General features: G+C 41.5%; 1 protein-coding gene across 2 annotated transcripts in view; it reads right to left on the reverse strand.

The window, feature by feature from the left end:
- The window catches only part of plxna2 (plexin A2), a 163,846-nt gene that overhangs the window by 59,061 nt on the left and 85,326 nt on the right, over positions 1-19,459 (reverse strand). For both annotated transcript variants that reach the window (XM_019350081.2, XM_005448437.4), the window contains exons 5-6: positions 10,131-10,231; positions 926-1,049 (exon numbers count right to left, since the gene is read on the reverse strand). In XM_019350081.2, coding sequence (XP_019205626.1) covers positions 926-1,049; positions 10,131-10,231 — 225 coding nt within the window. The remainder of the gene's footprint in view (positions 1-925; positions 1,050-10,130; positions 10,232-19,459) is intronic.

The following is a 19,459-nucleotide window of genomic DNA, read 5'->3' on the forward strand; positions in this document are numbered from 1 at the left end:
GGGGCAAGGTGTGCTGAGCATTGGCTTGAGGGTGAGATATAATTTGGTGCAGGGTGAGTCAGTGCAAGAGCCAACTGCATGTTAACAAGATTTTTATTTTTTTTATGTTTAACCACAGAAATTAAAAGGTCAGCTCACCAAAATACATGGAAGAAAATGTGTTGTCAATTAATCTATAAAGAGGTCTGGAGAGGCATGCTAAAGAGATCTTCTTGGTTGTTGGTTTCTTACTTGGAATAAAATCCCAAGAAACCATTTAAAAATCTGTAATGCAGCCATTCTCGGCTTGAAGATTCACATTTTAGTCCACTTAAATTGTTCTGAACAGCACAAAAGTATTTCATGTATCTTAATACATCTATAAGTCAGTGTCTTACATCTCATACCATTTCAAACCAAAGACATTTTTTCTGAAGAGGCTGAAAGATGTGAATAAAATGACCCATTAACAGTGTGGATTGTGCATAGATGTACAACAATCTCCAGAATCTGGACAGGCAGATCCTTTCACTGTTGATCTTTGCGTGCTTTTACTGAATCCATGTAGAAATACTGTGCTGTACTCAACTGCACTCGGACAACTTTAACGCCTACACACCCACCCACACAAACATGTCTTGGCACACATATTGACTGCTCTGTAAAAAGTGAGCATATGTATGCTGAAACGCCCACATAAAGCCCTTATGAACCTTCCCATCTAATGTTTATGCATCAACCAAACTCAAGACTAGATGAACAGCTATGTGGGATCATTTAAAAAACTTCTGCTTTTGTTGCGTGGGTTGGAAATACGTAGATAGCAGCTAATTTTTCATTTTTGACTTTGCAAGCAGTGGTTGATATTGCAGGTATGTTGTACACTGTGTGTAGGATTATGCATATGTGTGAGCGTGTGCATGTGTTTGTTTGTGTGTAGACTTACATGTACGCTAGGTTCTGAGACAGCAATGCTGTCCGGATACACTGTTGCCTTCACGCACTGATTGAGCGAAGCAGCAAAACGGTACGGCTCATCCGCACGTTCACATCGATTCCTTTGAGAGCATCTGAACAGAGAGGAGAAAGGACGGAGATAGAAAGAAGTTACTGATATTTGCTTTTCAATGCTATCAGTGATATCATATAGCACTGAAAAAAATATGCGTGTCGGATATGATAGGAAATAGAGGAAAAACAACTTATTCCATGAATAAAAAATTACAAGAAAAAAAAAAGTGCCGCCAAAGTGATGTGCAATGAAAATATGTGAAAATGAAACTCAAACAACAGTGTTACAATTATAATGTAACAATTATGACTGGAGGGCAAATGAGAAATTGTGACAATTTTAAACTCCTTCCAAAAACAGAAGGAAGACAGGAAGGATGAGGATTGTCAAAGATGGTGAACACTGTCTAGGGAAAGGAATATTAAACAATGCTGTAACAGAAATAAAATAAATATCCTGCAGCAGTGCTGTAGGGTGATGTAACACTGTCACTGTCTCAACACATTAATAGCCGACTTTTGTCACAAGCCACTATATGGGGACTTACGAGTCCATAATCATCCACCTTTCGATGTTTCCCAAGCTTGTTTTAGGACATCTGAACAGATCAGTAACAACCTACAAAAATCACACCAAACCCTTGGGGCTTCTTTGCTCACTTTTCCTTGTTTTGTGCTTTTCTGTGTTAGTCATCCAGATTTGTTTATTTTGTGATGATCAAGGCTGTAAATGTGACATGCTCTACATTCTGGCTATAAGTTATGTTGCTGTTAACAGACTGTGTTTCTCTCTTGTTCCGCTAAACAGATAGCAGGTTGAAAAATTATTTTAAACATTTTTGCTGTCTTATTGGATTGGTTAAAAACACCAGTTACAAAATAGCTCATTCTCATAAAGATATCTTATGAAACTCACATCATTAATAACAGCTGATCTCTATTATAAACATGTAGGTGACTGGGTATGCATTCCCAATAAACTGCAGCGACAAGTGGTGGCACAGAAGTGGATGCACAACACAGCTAGATTGCCTCCTTCAATCACAGCATAACTCTGTAGATGTAACTAGTACAAATTACAAGGCGTTCTCTCATAAGAGATCTTAATGGTCAGACTGTGTATCAAGTATCACAAGAAACCGCCACATCTCTCATTAAAACTGTGCCACCTCCCACCACTTATTAAAACTGTGCGGTATCTCCATCCCATTACACCAAAGCCTCTCTATCCTCATCCAACCCAGTTGTAGTGTCTGGCTAACTGGCTGACTGGCCACAGTAGCTCTAATTGGACTCTAAAGGGTCAGCTACTGTCCATGGTGCTGATGTGCCACTACAAGCTCTGCTATTCTCTCCTGGTTGCTCTGTGTGTGTGTGCGCGCTGTGTGTGTTCTGCACCGCATCATGCTTCTTAACCACATACTCTCACATATACTGACTCTAAGCTACATCTTCATCCACAGCCTCTGTGTGCAATTATGTTGTCAGAAGTTCACACTACTAGGCACAAGCACACCAAGATACACACACACACACACACACACACACACACACACACACACACACACACACGTATAAACACTAATATTCCAAGCACTCCCTAGGGAATTTAGAGAGCAGAAAAGTGTGGAATTATTATAGTAGCGAGAAATCTCCCACTGGGAAAGGAGGGTCACTGCAGCACTTTTTGATGATGATCACCTGTTTTTCCCCTTCACTACTTTGGTAACTATACTTTAACTTTTTAATATTGATGGTTTTTTTTGTTACTTTACCTTTTCATTTCACACATTTGACCCCACTGCTGGTTCATTTGCCTCAGTCTTTCTCTTCCCCTCCGTCTCTCGCTATTATCGGCCCAAGACACTCCTTTTTGTCTTATTCTATCACAAGTTAAAATTAGTACACCTTTCTTAGGCAAGGTATTACTCTGCCTGCAATTTGGTGATTCTTTTACATTCACAATGGCAGGAGAAAATGATACTTAATGTGCTTTCAGGTGTGGGCTGCGGCACGATGTTTTATGCATGTCTCCAAGCTGTATGGGTACAGATGCAAAACCTGGGCAGTCATTAACTGACAAAAAGCTCTGCATTGATTTTCCTCAATGTGAATCTCTCTCTCTTTTTTTTTTTTGGTTAAATAAAATTCATTTCAGTGGGGTGAAGTAAGATGAGAGCGCAGCAAGGGGGTGAGGCAGCGGGGGTGGAAGGCGTGCAGGATGGCTGCTGTTGCCATGGTTTCAGGAGATGGCCATTATCTCTGTGTAGTTAGAAGCTGACCCCTTGCCTCTCTCATTAGCTGAAGTGCATGCCACTGAGTGTTGACTACAATCCTGCCTTCCTCATATTCCCCCTTCTGACCTCCTGCCTTGTAGATCTCCCTTTTTCTCCTGTCAGTCAGTAGTTTCACTCATGCTTAGTGTCCCATCACTTCATACCACAAGTGTTCTCTAATGCACACCTTCCCAATGCAAAGATGGGCATTGAAAAAGGTAAACATATTTGTAATTTCCTGTAATAAGCAACTGAAAACTATTTTTATTCCAGCCAGAGCTAGAGGCGTCAGATTTTGGTTAGGCTCCTTAAGCCCTGTCCAGGGTGCTGAAATAGCTCCATGCACCATCATTAGCTCTCTCTGGTATCTACAAGTCTTCTGCAGAATACAAAAGAAGTTGTGAGTGGCAGTCCCATTTTGTGCAACCATGGGAGGTGAGTTGCTAAAATGCACCCCTAAAATTGAGTAGAGAATATGGTTTACTACTGTAGCAGTTTGTTTGGGCTACACTGTTGTTCAGGGTGTAAATCTGACATAGTATATGCAATCTAATTCACTTTTAGCAACTTATATCTAATGTACAGCGTAAGGTGTAGTGTTGGTCGAGGAAGCAATTTCTATAGTTGGTAGGGGTTATGATAGCAGAGGCCAGAAATTGGGGTCCATTCCACCAATGTCTGCATCTTATTCTGTTGCCTTAGAGAGGAAATTACACTGTCATCTCTTCTCCACTGTGTCTTGACAGACACACAGGCGTACGACGGGTACAGAGCATCATCCCTGCATACAAACTAAAACAGACACATAAGAGGGCATGGCCACATACAAATCATGTATACTCAAACCCTCTGGAAATTACATGTGCATAATAGCATACAGTGCCTCGCACTTAATCTTTCACACATTTAATAGACAGTATCGCGTAATAACATAAACACACATATGCACACACTCTGGTCTTGACAGCAGAGAAGCAGGAGAGCCAGGCCACAGGGAAAGATTGCTGTTCTTCCATCCCTCCTCCCTTTCCCCTACAACATCTTCAGTGTGAAGACCTGTCTGATTGTAGCCCTTGCTGTGAGCACCGTGTTTAAAAACAGGAGGAGAGAACAGAGGGGGAGCCACTTTAAAATCACCTTCCCGTTCCACCTCCCCTCATGAGAGACAGACCACATAACGCTGCGGAATTTAAAAGCATAACAGACATGCTTTGGTGGCAGGGCAGGGGGATTGGGGAAAGGAGTACAGCGGGAAGCTATAAAGGATGTACAGAGAGACTTAACTGGATGTATATTGAATATTTGATGAGCTTAACAAAGCTTTACTAGTTTTAAGTGGCAACCCATTATGTTAGAGAATTGCTGGCAGGATTTGATTTGGCTGAATGGGAGCCTAGACTGGGGACTGTGTGCTTCATCAAATAAACTTGTTAATGTAAATGTGCATAAAGGCTGACTGCATTGGGTCTTTGGCTTTTTAATATGAAAAGCAGACTCAATAGGTGAGCAGGGATATGTCAGGCTGTGCTGTACTGTGCTGGGTTGCTCTCTGTGTGACACACACATAGCCTCACACCCCTTCTCTAGTGTTTTATCCTCACTTTAACTTATCCAGTCCATTTGTTTCTTACTGGTCCATTTTTAAAGTATAGGAATACATTTAAACTTCAAGAAGTACTAAAGGAAGTGAAGAGGGAGACAGGAAACTCCACAAGTCGATCTGTGTGCTTTGGCTGACATGTACTTTGAAACACAGAGTTCGTGTCAGGGGTCAAACCAACCACTGTAGCTCTTAGCCTGTCTCCAGTGGTGACTGATAATGTCACAGCAGGGCACTGCCCAAAGGACCCAGAACACAGCAAGACCACATCTCATTCAGTCTATCTTGAAGATCTTGAAACTACTGTAGTGTAAATTCAGTCTGTTTATACAAAACAAGAATAGTAGAGCACCCATGGTCAGATGAACAAACATGTCAAGGTTTATGCAAACCCAGAGTGTCCCAGAGAATTTAGGTGAGGCTTAGAGGGGAGTAAAAAACAAATATATATATAAAAATATAAAGAGATCGTTCCTCAGTGCTCAGCATCAAGCTATAGCTTTTTTTGTGTGGGCTGAGCAGAGAGAAAAAGAGAAAAAGGGAAAAAGTCAGTGGAAGCAGTGCAGAGATGGAAGCATCTCAAAAAGAAAATCAATGAGCAAGCAAGAGATACACAGTAGGTTTTTAGGATCATTAACTGTATAATATGTTGCCCGCCTACATATACTGTACATACTGGTGCAGTATTTCTGCATGTTGCCAACCTGTATTAGCTCTAGTTGCTAGAAATCTATGGAAATATCGATAGATCTGCATGTTTGTGATCGATATCTCATTAGGCACAATTGGGAAGATGGATGCAGCTTCCCTCTGACTGCTAACTGAGGCTTTGGCTGATGAGTTGGCCATTAGACACACAATCTGACATTCACAATGGACTGAGGCAGCCATTTTCATTGCTAGTCTAATTGGTGTTGCCACTGTGAAATTAGAGGAAATTTTATGGTCGTTGGGTGACACAATTTGCAGCGAAGTAATAAACATGACACATAAACTAGAGAACAATAGTTTTAAGAAAGAAGTTTGTGGGGTTTTGTGCGTGTGTCTGTGTGTGTGTGTTTTAGCAAACACATGCATGCAACACCAGTCAAATATGACTATTTTCTAGGTTGATGTTTCCTGCATCAATATATGCTGAGCACCCACAACTTTAAAACCAATGACAGAAAAGCAAATAATACTAATCCTCTTGTTACACTGTAATGCCCAGCTGGAAAGCCTTTGGTATTGATATTTGTATGGGTGTTACCTACTGTTGCAGGCCAATCACAAACCCCAAAGGCAATAATATTCCCAAGGAAGATAATATGGACTACTACATCACAAAAACAGCTTAAAAAGTCAAATTCGATTCCCGAGCATGACCGCCAACCAAACTTCAGAGGTCACGATTCAAATGAGCAACAACAGGATGCAAAGGAACATGCCCAGTCCAGAGAGGTCCCATTCCCTGAGCCACAGGACCCAATAGATCCACTGCTAGACAGGTAGACAGGCAGGTACCTGACCGAAACGGTTTTTGTAGTGATTTTACTGAAATAGATTTGGGTGGATTAGCCACATACAGTCAGACAGTATAATACCGTGTAGTAGTGACATATTATTCTACTCAGAGCAGCCCTGAAATGCTGACTCATTCTCTGCTGGGGTCTACTATACTTCTACCCTTTAAGCTGTCACCCTCACAACAAACACTAATTTTGACACAGTGAACGGAATTCCTTATGCTTATAATACATTACTGCAACCAGTCACTGATTACAACATTCGTAATACTGCAAACATTATTTAATACTATAATGGTAAAATATTAACCTTGAACCTGGTACCCTTTTGGACAGAACTCAAACGTGTTACTAATCCTGACAAATGTCAACGAAACCATTCAGCCTCTTCCGGAATGTTGGAGTGAGCTGAGAGGATGGAAAGAGAATGGAGTGATATGGGACATTTTGAGATGGAAAAGCCTCTTTTGGGCATGATTAGAGAGCTAATCTAACAGCAGCGAGATGCAGGCTAAGGGAGGGAGAGGGAAGGGGGGCGGCAGGGGAGCATCACCATAACGCCATGTTTTTGGATTGTGGTCAGACGAAGGCTGAACTACCCATTCACAGGACAGCGACTGAAGAGCGCTCGAGATGATGAGCTCCCTTTGAGCAGCAATCAAAATGCTGCTCCGTTTTGTCGGCCGATGAGTGTACGAGAGCATCAAACACTCTCTCCCTCTTTCATTCTTCCCTGCTCATTCTTATCCTCACTCTTTTTTTTCCCTTTTTGGTCTTCGTGCATTCAGTGAATGCCTAGCAGCTGCTGGTAATTAAAGGACTTTAGAGTCTCACACCACATTGGATCAGAGGAAGAAGAAAGAGTAGAAAGACAGGGAAGACAGAAATGCCACTTCTGGTCATCTCAGTGCCTCCTTCTCCCTCTGCAACATTCTCTCCTCCTCATCATTGCTAGCCAAACTAATGTCTCTCCGTGTTCCTAATTAGCCACCTTAGAATGCCGCACTTCAATGAGCATGCACATGCAAACATAAAGAAAATAGTAGTGGGTTGCGGGGCAGGAGTTGGAGAAGAAAAGAGGATGGATATCGTGGATGACAGCTGTAGAAGGAAGGAGGAGGGTGATCAAAGCAAGGGGTGTTTATATGTGGCAAGCCAACCATCTCTGGAGTGTGCAAGGGCTGATTCCAGAGGGGAGAGTGTCTAAATAGGAGACAGCAGTGAGCCACGCTGGGCTGAGGAGATCAGTAGAGTGGAATAGTTTAGAGACTAGCTTTGCTATTAGGGTAGTGGGGAAGATGCAAACATGGGAAGATGGAAAGATAATTTCACAAAATCAACAATGGCTTAGACATGGACGACAGAGAATTGGAGAAACTGAGGGAAAAGGGGGATGATGGAAGAGAAATCACAGCTGAGGATAGAAAAAAGGCTGGCAAGAAATTTAATTTCTGGGTGTCTGGGATGAGGTGGGCGCTTCACCAGAAGGGTGCAGCTGCTTTTCCTTAGTGGTATTTGACAAATACCTTCTTTAATTGTCAGTTATATTGTGCATTCATGTCACCACGCTAACTACACTAAAGCCATAAACTGGTTTATAGATAATTGTTATCCTTTTTATGCTGTGCAATTATGTATGTTTCATTTAAAATCCTGTACAAATTTCTTGGCTTTCAGTTAATAAGTGGGTGTTTTGATGAAGTAGTCGAAGTGGACAAGATTACATCATCTCCTAAGCACTCAAGCAACACTGATAATTCATTGCAGCTAACAACACGAGATGACATTTTTCTGCTTTTTCTGAGGTTTCCCTGTCTGATGACGTGTATATATATGAGCTGCTGTGTTGACAGAGGCGTGTAATTGTGAGGGGTGGCATGTCGGCTTTGTGCAAGAAAGAACAGGCTGAATCAGGCAATGCTATGTTAAGACATATTCAAAAATATTTTCTTCAGTGTTTATTGCATCTTCTCTTTGTGCCACCTTTGCCGAAAGGTGGAAAAATTGTCAACTTTGCAGAAACTTTTTTGTAACCATCTGTCTTTTTTTTCACCTGGCTGTGTTTATCATGCAGAAGCTGGATATAAACATCAAAATAGATATTTCACGTTAGAACTGTTGCAGAAATCGTAGCTCTTTCAATACATTTGTGGGCGGAACCATATGGAGGCCTGAAAATGCAACAGAGAGAAAAGCTAACCATTCTCCCAGTAACTTTTTTCCCCTCTCTGTAGCAGCATAGCTAAAGCTGACAGGGGTCCTGCGATACTCTTTGCAGGGTCAGGGTAGAGAAAGGGGGATTAGGATCAGAGACAGGTGGCAAAACCGTTCGCTGTATTGAGAGGACAGATGGCTGATCTTACGTAAATCAGGGTGCTGACCTTTTCTCCCAACAGTACAGTACAGTGATCCACATGAGTGTTTGTGCATGTACATAAAAATCGACCCCATGTGCACTGACACATGCATGTACCCACTCAAACGTAAGCCCTCACGTATTTACTCGAGAAGCAATTTAAACACCAAACAGCTGTTCCCTCATCACAGCTGCCTTCCAAAAGCCATTCACCTTTAAGGACCAACACCTTTTACATGCAGTGGACTCAGATTCCTATCAACGTGAATTATTCTATCCCCTACCACACCTACACAAAAGCATGTGATTAGCAGTCTAGCATGGAGGCTTATGTTGTGGTAAATGATCCCTGTGTGAAGGCACGCAGACTGCACAGAATACAGAGCTTTCGTCAGCCCCTCCTGCTCTTTGCAAGCACATGCTGAATTACCTTGTCGCTAGGCAATTATTTGTCCTGTCCCAGCTTTGGAGTGATGTAAATTACTTTAAGTGCACTTTGCAGGGGCTGCCATCATGATAATGATGATTGCAGCAGTGCTTTGACACACACACAAATATTCAGCTATACCTTTACAGAGTGGGTCTGTATTTAGGGGGGCTTCACATGGGGACACAGTAACTAAGAAAAAACTCCAATAGAATCTGTGTACTTAAGAAACAAAGCAGGAGAGGGAGTCAGGGCTGAAAATCTTTCAGCTTTTTTTACTGTTCATTTTTAATTGTCTGTATTCCAGTCTGCCTTTTACATCGTTTCATCTAAATATTCACATATCAGTTCCTTTTACAGATGAATACACACACACACGCATATTTTTCCCGTATCCGTTTCTCCCTTCTTCCTGTAATTTTGAAGGTAAATTTCATTGCAGTAATTGATGAGCTCCAGCAGGTGTCACTCATGCTTTCTATGCGTATTCTCAGCGCTTTATACTATGATCTTTAAACTTTCTGATTGATCTTTTTGGTCTGTTGTTGCCTGTCTTTTTAAATTCCATTCAATCATATATAACGTGAACGGCATCATTTCCTGTAAATATCAAGTCATGTCAGAATAAAGCTGCAATGACTATGGCAGCAACAAGAAGCTCTGAGCCATCTCTGAGGCACAATTATCCATTTTCAGTCAGAGGCTGTCTCCTCTCCTTAAACTGTATCTCATCAGAGACAAACATTAGGAAAATAACCTGTCTGCCTTTGCGTGGGCAAAGTGAAGGCCATTTTGAGAGACATCTAACAAAATCTATCTGAACTGAAAAAACTGAACAAACACAACACACCACTCTACCATGCACCTCTCCATATTTAAACTGAAGACAACTGCCCTCATGTTCTGGATGCAGATAACTGGTAGAAAATGGACATATGGATGCAAATAGACGTGACAGCGACTCAGGGATACTCACATATTATGAAGAACACACCAACCACAGTGTGGATCCCCAGAGCTCAGGCACTCTCCACATGTCCCGTACTGCTCGCATGACTCGATGGGAACTTGGGTAACCTGCAAACACATTAAAATGTCATTGTCTCAGTGCAGCCAGAAAAGCATTACAAAACGTATAACAAAGATCTCTGGGTATGTGTGTGTTTGTGTGTGTGAGCATGCTCAGTCCCACACAGACAGACGCCAGTGAAACTCTTAATTAATGTGCAATGTTTTGACACAGTTAATCTATGTTATGAAATGTAATAATGTGATACGCACCATTACCCCCCATCCCTATTAAACAATGTTATTGTTTGTTGTGGACCTGTTGCAGAGAATGATGTGCCTCAAAATGTTTGGCTACACTACGCCCCTGTATACTGATGTGTGAGATGCCAACTGCCCAAGCAACTGTTGCCTTTATCTTAAAGCCATAAAAACTACTGAACAGCTGGGATCAGTTGGCAAGAGAAATCTGTTTTTCTGCCATCAATGGGTTTTTGTCTGCACCAGGGCATCTGTCCACCTAGGTATGGCCTGTGCAAACACACCAACACATGGAGGAGTAGTGACAGACGTTTTTCTCAAGAGAGCGTTCAAAGTACAACTTGATGACACAAGTGTAAAATGTGTTAGGAAGAGAGTTAGATTCAAGTGTACTAAAGAGTATAACAGAACTATATCTAAAATAAACAAAGAAAAGATCAACTTTTGCAATTATCAATGTTATTAAAAAAGTAGAGGCCTGCAGCATGACTGTTAAAACTGGAAAGTAACAATTATAGCTATACTGTAAATGGTTTTTAAAAAATATGACAAGGGAATAAAATTGGTATTTCAGTATTACACATTGAAAGTGTCAGCAACAATAGATATGATTAAGCGCTTTCAGTGGAAACCAAACACACCCCCATACCTCACTAACCCACACAGTACTATTTGTGTAGAGTCACATAAAAAAAATAGAAAAAAATATCCTAGTTCTCACTGTATGAACTTGATTTGACTGATATTGTTTTATACAGGGTTGAGATGTTCCATAATCTATGTAAACACAACACAGAGAAGAACAAACTTCACAGCTTGTTTGCCAAAGTGTGCACCACAATCTGGGCCTATTTTCAGCTGCTACGTAACACACACTTATCTCCAGGTAGGTTTTATATATACAAGAGCATGAGTGTTTATGCATCTGAATCTAGTTGTCTGTCTGATGTGGTGGTGCCGTCTCGAACGACCTTCCTTCTGTTCGTCTAGTTTAGAGGACTTCAGAGTCAAAGGTTTCTGTGCGCTTGTGTGTGTGTGTGTGTGGGTGTCCATCTGTAAATGTACATCTACTGTAACATGAAGCCAAAAAAACCTCAACACTGCTCAGCAGATGAAAATGGCATAAGAAAAGCGGGGGCTGAATCAGTGAATTTTAGAGTCTGACACAGATTCATTTCCAGTTTTGTATGTCTTTCAATCTCTTGGCAAGTGGCGTGTTGGATGATAAGTGCTAGCTCTGACAGTGTTTGCCCTGTTCAGATGCAAACCTCAGGATCACACCAATTCCTAATAAGTGACTCCTCTGTAACATGTGATGGATCGAATGAAGGGTGCAAATTGCACCTTTTAAGTGTTTTTTGACCCTGTGCATATCACTCACAACTGGGTGATAATAATTGCTGTTAGCACCATGGACTGGAATTAACTGTCAGTTAGAAATAACAGCTGGGTGTTCATCAAAATCATTTCTTTTATGGTACACAGTGTTGAAAATCTACAAAGAGATGACAGTAAAATTTGAAACATGCATCTGTTATTACATGGGTTCTGAAAAGTCAGCAAACCTGTCAGATGCTGTAAAACCTATGAGCTATACTTGTTCCAGTGTGTATTTCTTTCTTTGTTTAGTGCTTGCTACTCAGAAGCTCATCATAGTGTCTGCCTGGTCCTACAGAAAGACAAGCCCAGAGGACAAAGAAAGCCACTGACACGGTGGGAAGTTGACAGTTTGTGTGGCAGTTCCACCATGGACACTCCAGTTAGATTAACCCCCTGTCAACTCAACAAACTCTATTATTGTGTGTGTGTGTGTGTGTGTGTGTGTGTGTCTTTCTTAGCTTCGGGACAAACAGGTGGCATGCTGTAATGAGCTGCAGACGAGGTCACATCAGCAGCAGAAGCTGCAACCGATGACAAACAAGCCCACCAGGAACTACACTTGGCTGAGGAAGCAGCAACTCAGTCTGTGTGTGTGTGTGTGTGTATATCACAAAGCCTCTGAAACTCTCTTAACCAAAGAAAGTCGTCAGATCCTTCTCAAAACATGCACGAGGCTGCTGAAACTTTATACTATTACTTTCACAGAGGCCCAGACCCATGAAAGGGTTACACTGTGGAGACAGCTGTCAGTGGGGGAAAGTCAGAGAATAGTGAGGGGAGCTTGGGGTGTCCCTTATGGAGCAGTGTTTAAAGACTGACAGACACAGAAGGCTGTCAGCTGATACAGTACAGACTGAACAACAAAAAGGCCAGAGAATAATAAGAAAAGAAGGGGAGGGAGGTAAAGAGAAAACAAAAAGATGAGAAGTGAAAAAACAAAAAACACAAAATAAGAGACTACTCATGTGCACTGTAAATGTGTGTTGTAAATAAATATTGTGCGTCTATGTCGCTGCGAGGGTATTGATGTTTTAGACCAGCATGGGCCAGTAGCACAGAGTGTAGGTGAGGGGAATGTGGTGTGGGAGGGTAGTGGGGGATCACAGCAGCTGTTGCCCAGCACACGCTACAGTCACTCAAAACAGCAGGGCTGCACAATGAAGCCCCTTCTCCAACTGTGAGTCTGTGCGTGTGTGTGTGTGTGCGCGTATTTGAATGCACACGTGCACGACGCTGCAACGGATGTGCAGATTGTTGTGTTTTCAAAGAAGACCAAGAGGCCTGCATGTGATCTAATAATGCCTTAAACTTTCTCTTCCTCTAGGTTTCCAGAACACATTCATACCCACAGCTGACCTACAAGGTAAACTGAACATTGTCAGTAAAGATGCACTGTGTGCTACTCAAATGAATGCTAATAAAATTCCAGCTTTAAGATGACCCTAGCAGGGGGTTATTCAACCAAAGCGGCTACAGCGGAGCTGCATACTGGAGCGACCTGGGTGACTGACAGTCACAGTCTAGGGTTAAAACAGCTTCTTCTCTTTCAAAGCCTCACGCTGAAAAAAAGACTTCAGCTTTCATTATTATAATAGAAGAGCGCTTTTGTTTACTGAAAGTATAGCTACAGATTTGGCTAGCATTATTAATGGCCACCCTTAACATCAGGATATCCTTTTATGTAAAAATACTAAACTTTTATTAACCCATCAAATTATACAACTGCAGCGGACTGAAAAGGGCATTATTTTTTAATGTCACCGAACATCTTTTTTGTGAACTGTACTGGGCAACTCTTGCTGCCATTAGAGGCCACTAACATTGTGAACTTTTGTTATGTAGGATTATAAAATATGAAATTCAGCTATTTTTGCTGCAGTGGCACTCAAGACAAAAACCCTCCCAAAAAACAGACAGTTGATAGTCTGGTGGCACTGAGACAGAAGTAGTGATATTCAGTAAAAGAGGCATTGTTTTTAAGATTAATAAAAAAACAAAACAATGTGTTTTCCCAGGCTGTTTGGAGTATAACAGGGGACAGAAACATTTGGCTGTGGCACCAAAGTGGGGCTTACAGTGTTTGCTGATTAGAGAACAGCAGGAACAGTCTCATCTGTTCCACAGAATCTGTGACTAAGAATGAATGGTGACTCCATTTCTGCTCTGCTGTCCTGGGAACAAGTCATGCACTGCACTTCCGTGATGGATAGGGAGGCAGTACAGGAGCAGAGTTTGAAGAGAAGACGGAAAAGAAGAGTTTTTTTCTTTTCTTCAGATAAAGGAAGACAAAGCAAAGTAGAAACAGCCCATTGCCCTGTGCTCTGATGGGACCAAGTCTCTGTATTGCCAGATGTGCCTCACAAGGCTGATCAAAAAAGAGAAAGCAACAAAAAGAGAAAAATCCCACCATCACCAGTAATGGAGAGGAAGCTATTTTGCAATTGTTACCAAGGTAACAGCCCTGGCTCTGACCTCAGGAACCCCCCCCCTTCATCTACCACCACCAATAATCCCTCCAACCTTCGAAACCTTGAGCAGTGCACGGTAAACAGCTGGCACCTCTGGGACTTCCTGCCACCTACACCTCCTTTTAAACATGTAGACACACACACTGGCGGCTCCTCTACACCCTATCCATTTTTAATGAGAGTTAGCCAGGCTGCCACGTCACTGGAATGAGGCACATCGATCATGAACACAATACCCATTCCAGCAGAGAGAATGAGGGTAAGCATGGGAGGGGTGTATCTGAGAGTGTGTGTCTGCTTGTGTGTGTGTTTATGTGTGTAATTGTATGTGTGTGAGTGACACAGAGAAACAGTTTGAGCCAGCTTAATGACTAAAGCTCAAAAGCAGAGCAAATACTTGTAGCTGAAATAGATGAAAACCTATGAAAAATACAGGCTTATGAGTCTTTTAGTCTCACAGTGACCCCGCAGCCAGTTTTTCTTGTATTCAGGCTACCTACAAGGACATCTCAGCCGTTTTTGCCTGACAGGCCACCCTTTAATCTGCTTTAGTAATCCTGCTGAGGCTCTTCCTTAGGACAGCAGGTATATCTCCTTGCCTCTGTTTCACCCTGTCCTCCTCCCACTGGTCTTCTTGTCCTCAACTCATGAAAATCTGCCCACCGTACTCTCTAGGCAGAGCCATCTCCTCTAGCTCACTGACATCCACCCACGAGGATTCGTATTCTCTCAAGTTTGCATATGAAAAAAAGGGTTCATCCATCCCCTCTGACTCCAACTTGTTTTATAGAAGTTTTTAAGACTGAATATGAGAATAATTTACTTCTTCTGCAGTCTTACACTGAGGTCGGTCAATGGTTCATGTTAATCATCAACATCCATCCTATACATGGCCGGACCTGATAAGGGAGGAGAGGGGTTATGCATTATGGCTGTTCCAAGGATAATCAGCCATCAAGACCCTCACCAATTACACCCAGCTTGATTAAGGACAAAATGAGGGCATGCTCTTGGATGCTGGGGGTGGACAAGATCTGATCCTTTGGTGGCCTTGAGTTGAGCTGTGCAAACATACCACAACAGCTGGAAGCTTTGATGACAGCTTAAAGCCAACATTCCAAGAGCAGATGTGTTAAAGCAATTAGTTGCAGCTACATATAAATATAATAACAATGCATAATAATCATCCTCATCTTGTGCATTAAAAAACAAATGAAACAAACAAAAAAAAACCCACTAAGAAGATACACTGTAGCTACATATGTGGTGTTCAGTGCTGAAAAGAACTGCTTTTAGAATGCATGTTTGTTGGTTTTATTGTTATAAATGCTAGAGGGCTTTGTTACAATTCATTAGAGAGACACACATTTTGTGTAGGAATCCAGAATATTGATTTTTTTTCCACTGTATAACATCTATTAAAAAGCCATCTACAGGATTAATGCAGAGAAGGTTCTGGATACAGGCATAAAAACAGGAAAGATTCAGTGGAAGATGTGGTACTATTTTTTATTAGTGTTTTTATGAAGGTCAGACCCTTTAATACTGGGTGGCTTTCAAACTAACTGGTTTTGAAGTAGACGCAATAACACTCAGAGTAGATATTAGTCATTGATTTTAAAAAGCTAACCACAGTAGAAAAGACTCCAACAAAATGAAATGATACAGCTTGCCTCATCTACAAGCAGCCATCTTCCATACTCCAGAAATGATTGGGTGTGAAATTGGGAGCTTTTAACCTTTTTTGTCACAGCCAGCGCTCTCAGTGAATCCACTTCCTTATTTATGTGTATGTATTCACCTACTCAGAGAGAAAATGCTTACACATACACATACTTAACTATTGGATTTCCCATGCTCAGAGATTTGAGTGAACTAAAAACTCAAGACACTGCAGCACTACAAAGCTGGATTCAATAATAATAATAAAAAAAAACATGGATAAAAAAGAGGCACTGGAATCCATACACAACAACAAAGATGGCCACGCCAACTTATTCTGAACTTAAACTAAGCCGAGGTGGATATCAAGACAATACTGATTAGATTTTTATATCAAACAGCATCAATATCTACCCCACATTAGATCTTTAGCCCCCTCATGCCCCTCGGTCCTGGGGAGGCGTGGCCCTTGGCAGCTCATAAGTAGTAACAGACTGGCAGGAGACAAACTGCCAGGCAGGAAAAAAGGGAAGGAACAGGTCAAGCGTGTGCCTACTGACCGCAGTTTGAACTCTGATGCTGAATGTCCATTATGTGTCAATGCTAACCCAGGAACAATAAGTACATAAGTAAAGTTTGATGTTTTCCACCTAGCATCTCTTAACTTAGAATAACTGTTTGGGTGTTTGTTGTTTTGGAATACATCCGGCTAAGTCTCTTACCCAATTTAAATGCCATTAAATGATTAAATGCCTTTGGCAGGACATTTAGTGACAATAAGCATATACAGGTTGGTCTAATTATTCTAAAAAACACAAAATCACCCCCCAAAAAACATGGACTTAGTATTAATTCAGCTTCTATGGTACCATGTGATGTGAATATTTAGATTTTGTTTAAACAAAAAGATTTAAGGATCTCCCAAGACATGTCATTAGGCCTCCCGGCGGTACATAAACCTTTGCTTAGATGCAGTGTTCTTGTGTAAAAAAGGTGCATGGAAATACCTTTTCTGATGGACATGCATGTAAACACACACCAAACAGACCACAGACAATACAGCTGTGCAAGCATTGCATTGAATTTCTGCATGCATCCCCTGGACTGATCGACAACTGTGTGCCTCAAAAACAAAATGGGGCATTGGGCAATCGGACAGTGGAGGAGGGAGATGGGACTGCCTCCTTATCTTTGTTTATGTGTGTTTCTGAGTGTGTGTTTAGGTATTACAGGCTGGAGGACTAGAGGGAGGAGTCACAGGGGCCTGTGAGGCAGCGGAGGGAGAGCAAGTGTAGAAATAATGGAGTTAGGGAATCGACCAGTGAGGAGGATGAAAAATACAACCAGTCAATACAGCTGGGAGTGTATCAATTATGTATGGCTTCAATTCTCTTTTTGGGTAAAAAGAGGTGGGGAATTGGCTCGTTCCAAAAGCCTGTGTATTTTTCTACTGTTTATTTGTACCTCAACTGTGGTTTTGCATATATTGTAGATTACTGAAGCTCTCAATGTTAACAGCTTTCATGCCCTCAGCGCTGTTAACTTGCACTGAAAAACTAAAGCATTGACAGAAATCTGATTTTGTGCCTGTTAATAATCTTAGCAAAACACTAGCAAGGGAAAAGTATGTTTATTTACTTGTGCATGACTTAACAACTTCACTTGAAAGAATATTAAGCATTGCAAATGATACCAACATGGCTGTTACTTCTTTCCACGTACCATTTGCACCTTCTTACACAAGATAAAGATGTTAGGACTGATATTGGTGATATTATGTTAAAGTCCCTTGCTCTTTTCCTCACCCTTTACTGTCTTTTTTCACTTATCTTCTCATCTCCTCCCTTACGTTTTTCCCTGTCTTGAACACACTCTTCCACGCTCCAGTGTTCCCTCTCCTTTGCAGCTCCCAGTCGAGGTGGCCTCTTTGCTCAGTAATTCAGTCAGGAGGCTAAAAGGAGGAAATTACATCCATGCTGCCTGACCACTTTGAACTCTCAGCCCCCCTCTACTATGCTTGCTCACTGGCAACTGGTTTAAAGGCCCACACTGACATTTAAGAAATGGGCAAAGGGAGCTGTGAAAGCGCCAAAGAATATTTTTGAGTATGCATGTGTGAGTGTGTGTACTCATGCAAAGACAGATATGACACTCTGACTTAGAGTGATGACACATCCTGTTTTTGCATACTGAAATTAGATTTAACCATAATTTATTATTTCAAAGACTTACAAAAATGTTTCTTTTTGGTACTTCACTGCAGGCTGAAATGATATATGTTTGTCTCTTTTTATTCTGTATATCCATATCATATCTTAATGAATTGAGTTTTTCTGCATTATATTGTAAATGAAGTCTGTTAATTAGGGGGTATGCATTTAGAGAGCACATTTTTGACACACTGTATTCATAAATGGCAACACTAAGCCACTAACCACTAAGAAACAGTAAGACTTCATGGAAGACACTGATACTAACAGTATAGGTTATCTGGAACAGCAGTCAAGTAAAGTAATAATATGATATGAAATTACCAGTGTATTAGAAAAACTTTAGTTCATTCGGGTAAAAAGGTTGAAGATGTGAAAGATTGAGATCAAGTGTACTTAACCTGCAGCTGAAAGGAATGTAATGCATATTCAATAAACATGTTTCTATGCGTGATACTTACATTAACATTAACAAATGTTTTTTGTGAATCCTATATTTAATCCTACTCCTGCATCTTTCCAGGTCAGCCTTAATGATTAAAAGTCACAATGTCTTTTTGCAAAGCTTCAACCATCATTATTGGATGCATTTTCTTGCCTTTCAATCTACCTGCTTTACGTTATTTTTACCCACCTGTCTGGACTGCTTGTCTATGTCACATTTATTTTATATTGGTCGCTTCACTGTACATCTTTGTCTTTCGATCCATCTCTGGCCTGTCTGTCCAAGTCCAACTTGTGTGAGTGCCTCTCAGTAGGGTGCCAGATTGTCAATGCAGCCAGTAATGAGGTGTATGCTTCAGTCAGCATGTGAGGAGTTAATAAGGAAGCAGCAGAGGCCATCACACATCAACAATCATGAGTGTGTCTGTGTATGTGGGTGCGTGCGTGCATGTGTGCGCATATGGGGAGGGTGTGAAGGCAAGAGAGCCTCCTTGGCACACTTACGGCTGTCTGTCGACCGACGGGGGTATTGATTTGGAGGGGAAAAAGCAGACAGAAATGAATTCTGATCCACAGAGGTACTCCACAGTGCATGTCTGAGTGTGTTAGATTTGTGTGTGTGTGCCTGTGTGTGCAACAGTGTGTGTGTGTGTGTGTGTATGTGTGTGTGTGCGTGCAAGCATGTGAGCATGTTTGTTCTCTTTGTCTCAGCATTTCTCCCAGTGTACATGATGTACATACAAATGAAGGGTTTGGTTACACCCCACTGCTCTCAGGGCTGTTGCTTGTGCACAAGGGTAAGCTTCTGTGCATGTGCGTCTGTGTGTGTTTGTACCCAAATTAATGTTAGGGAGGGAGGCATTGATAACTAG

The sequence above is a fragment of the Oreochromis niloticus genome, linkage group LG20, assembly GCF_001858045.2.
Source record: "Oreochromis niloticus isolate F11D_XX linkage group LG20, O_niloticus_UMD_NMBU, whole genome shotgun sequence".
Classification (NCBI taxonomy): domain Eukaryota; kingdom Metazoa; phylum Chordata; class Actinopteri; order Cichliformes; family Cichlidae; genus Oreochromis; species Oreochromis niloticus.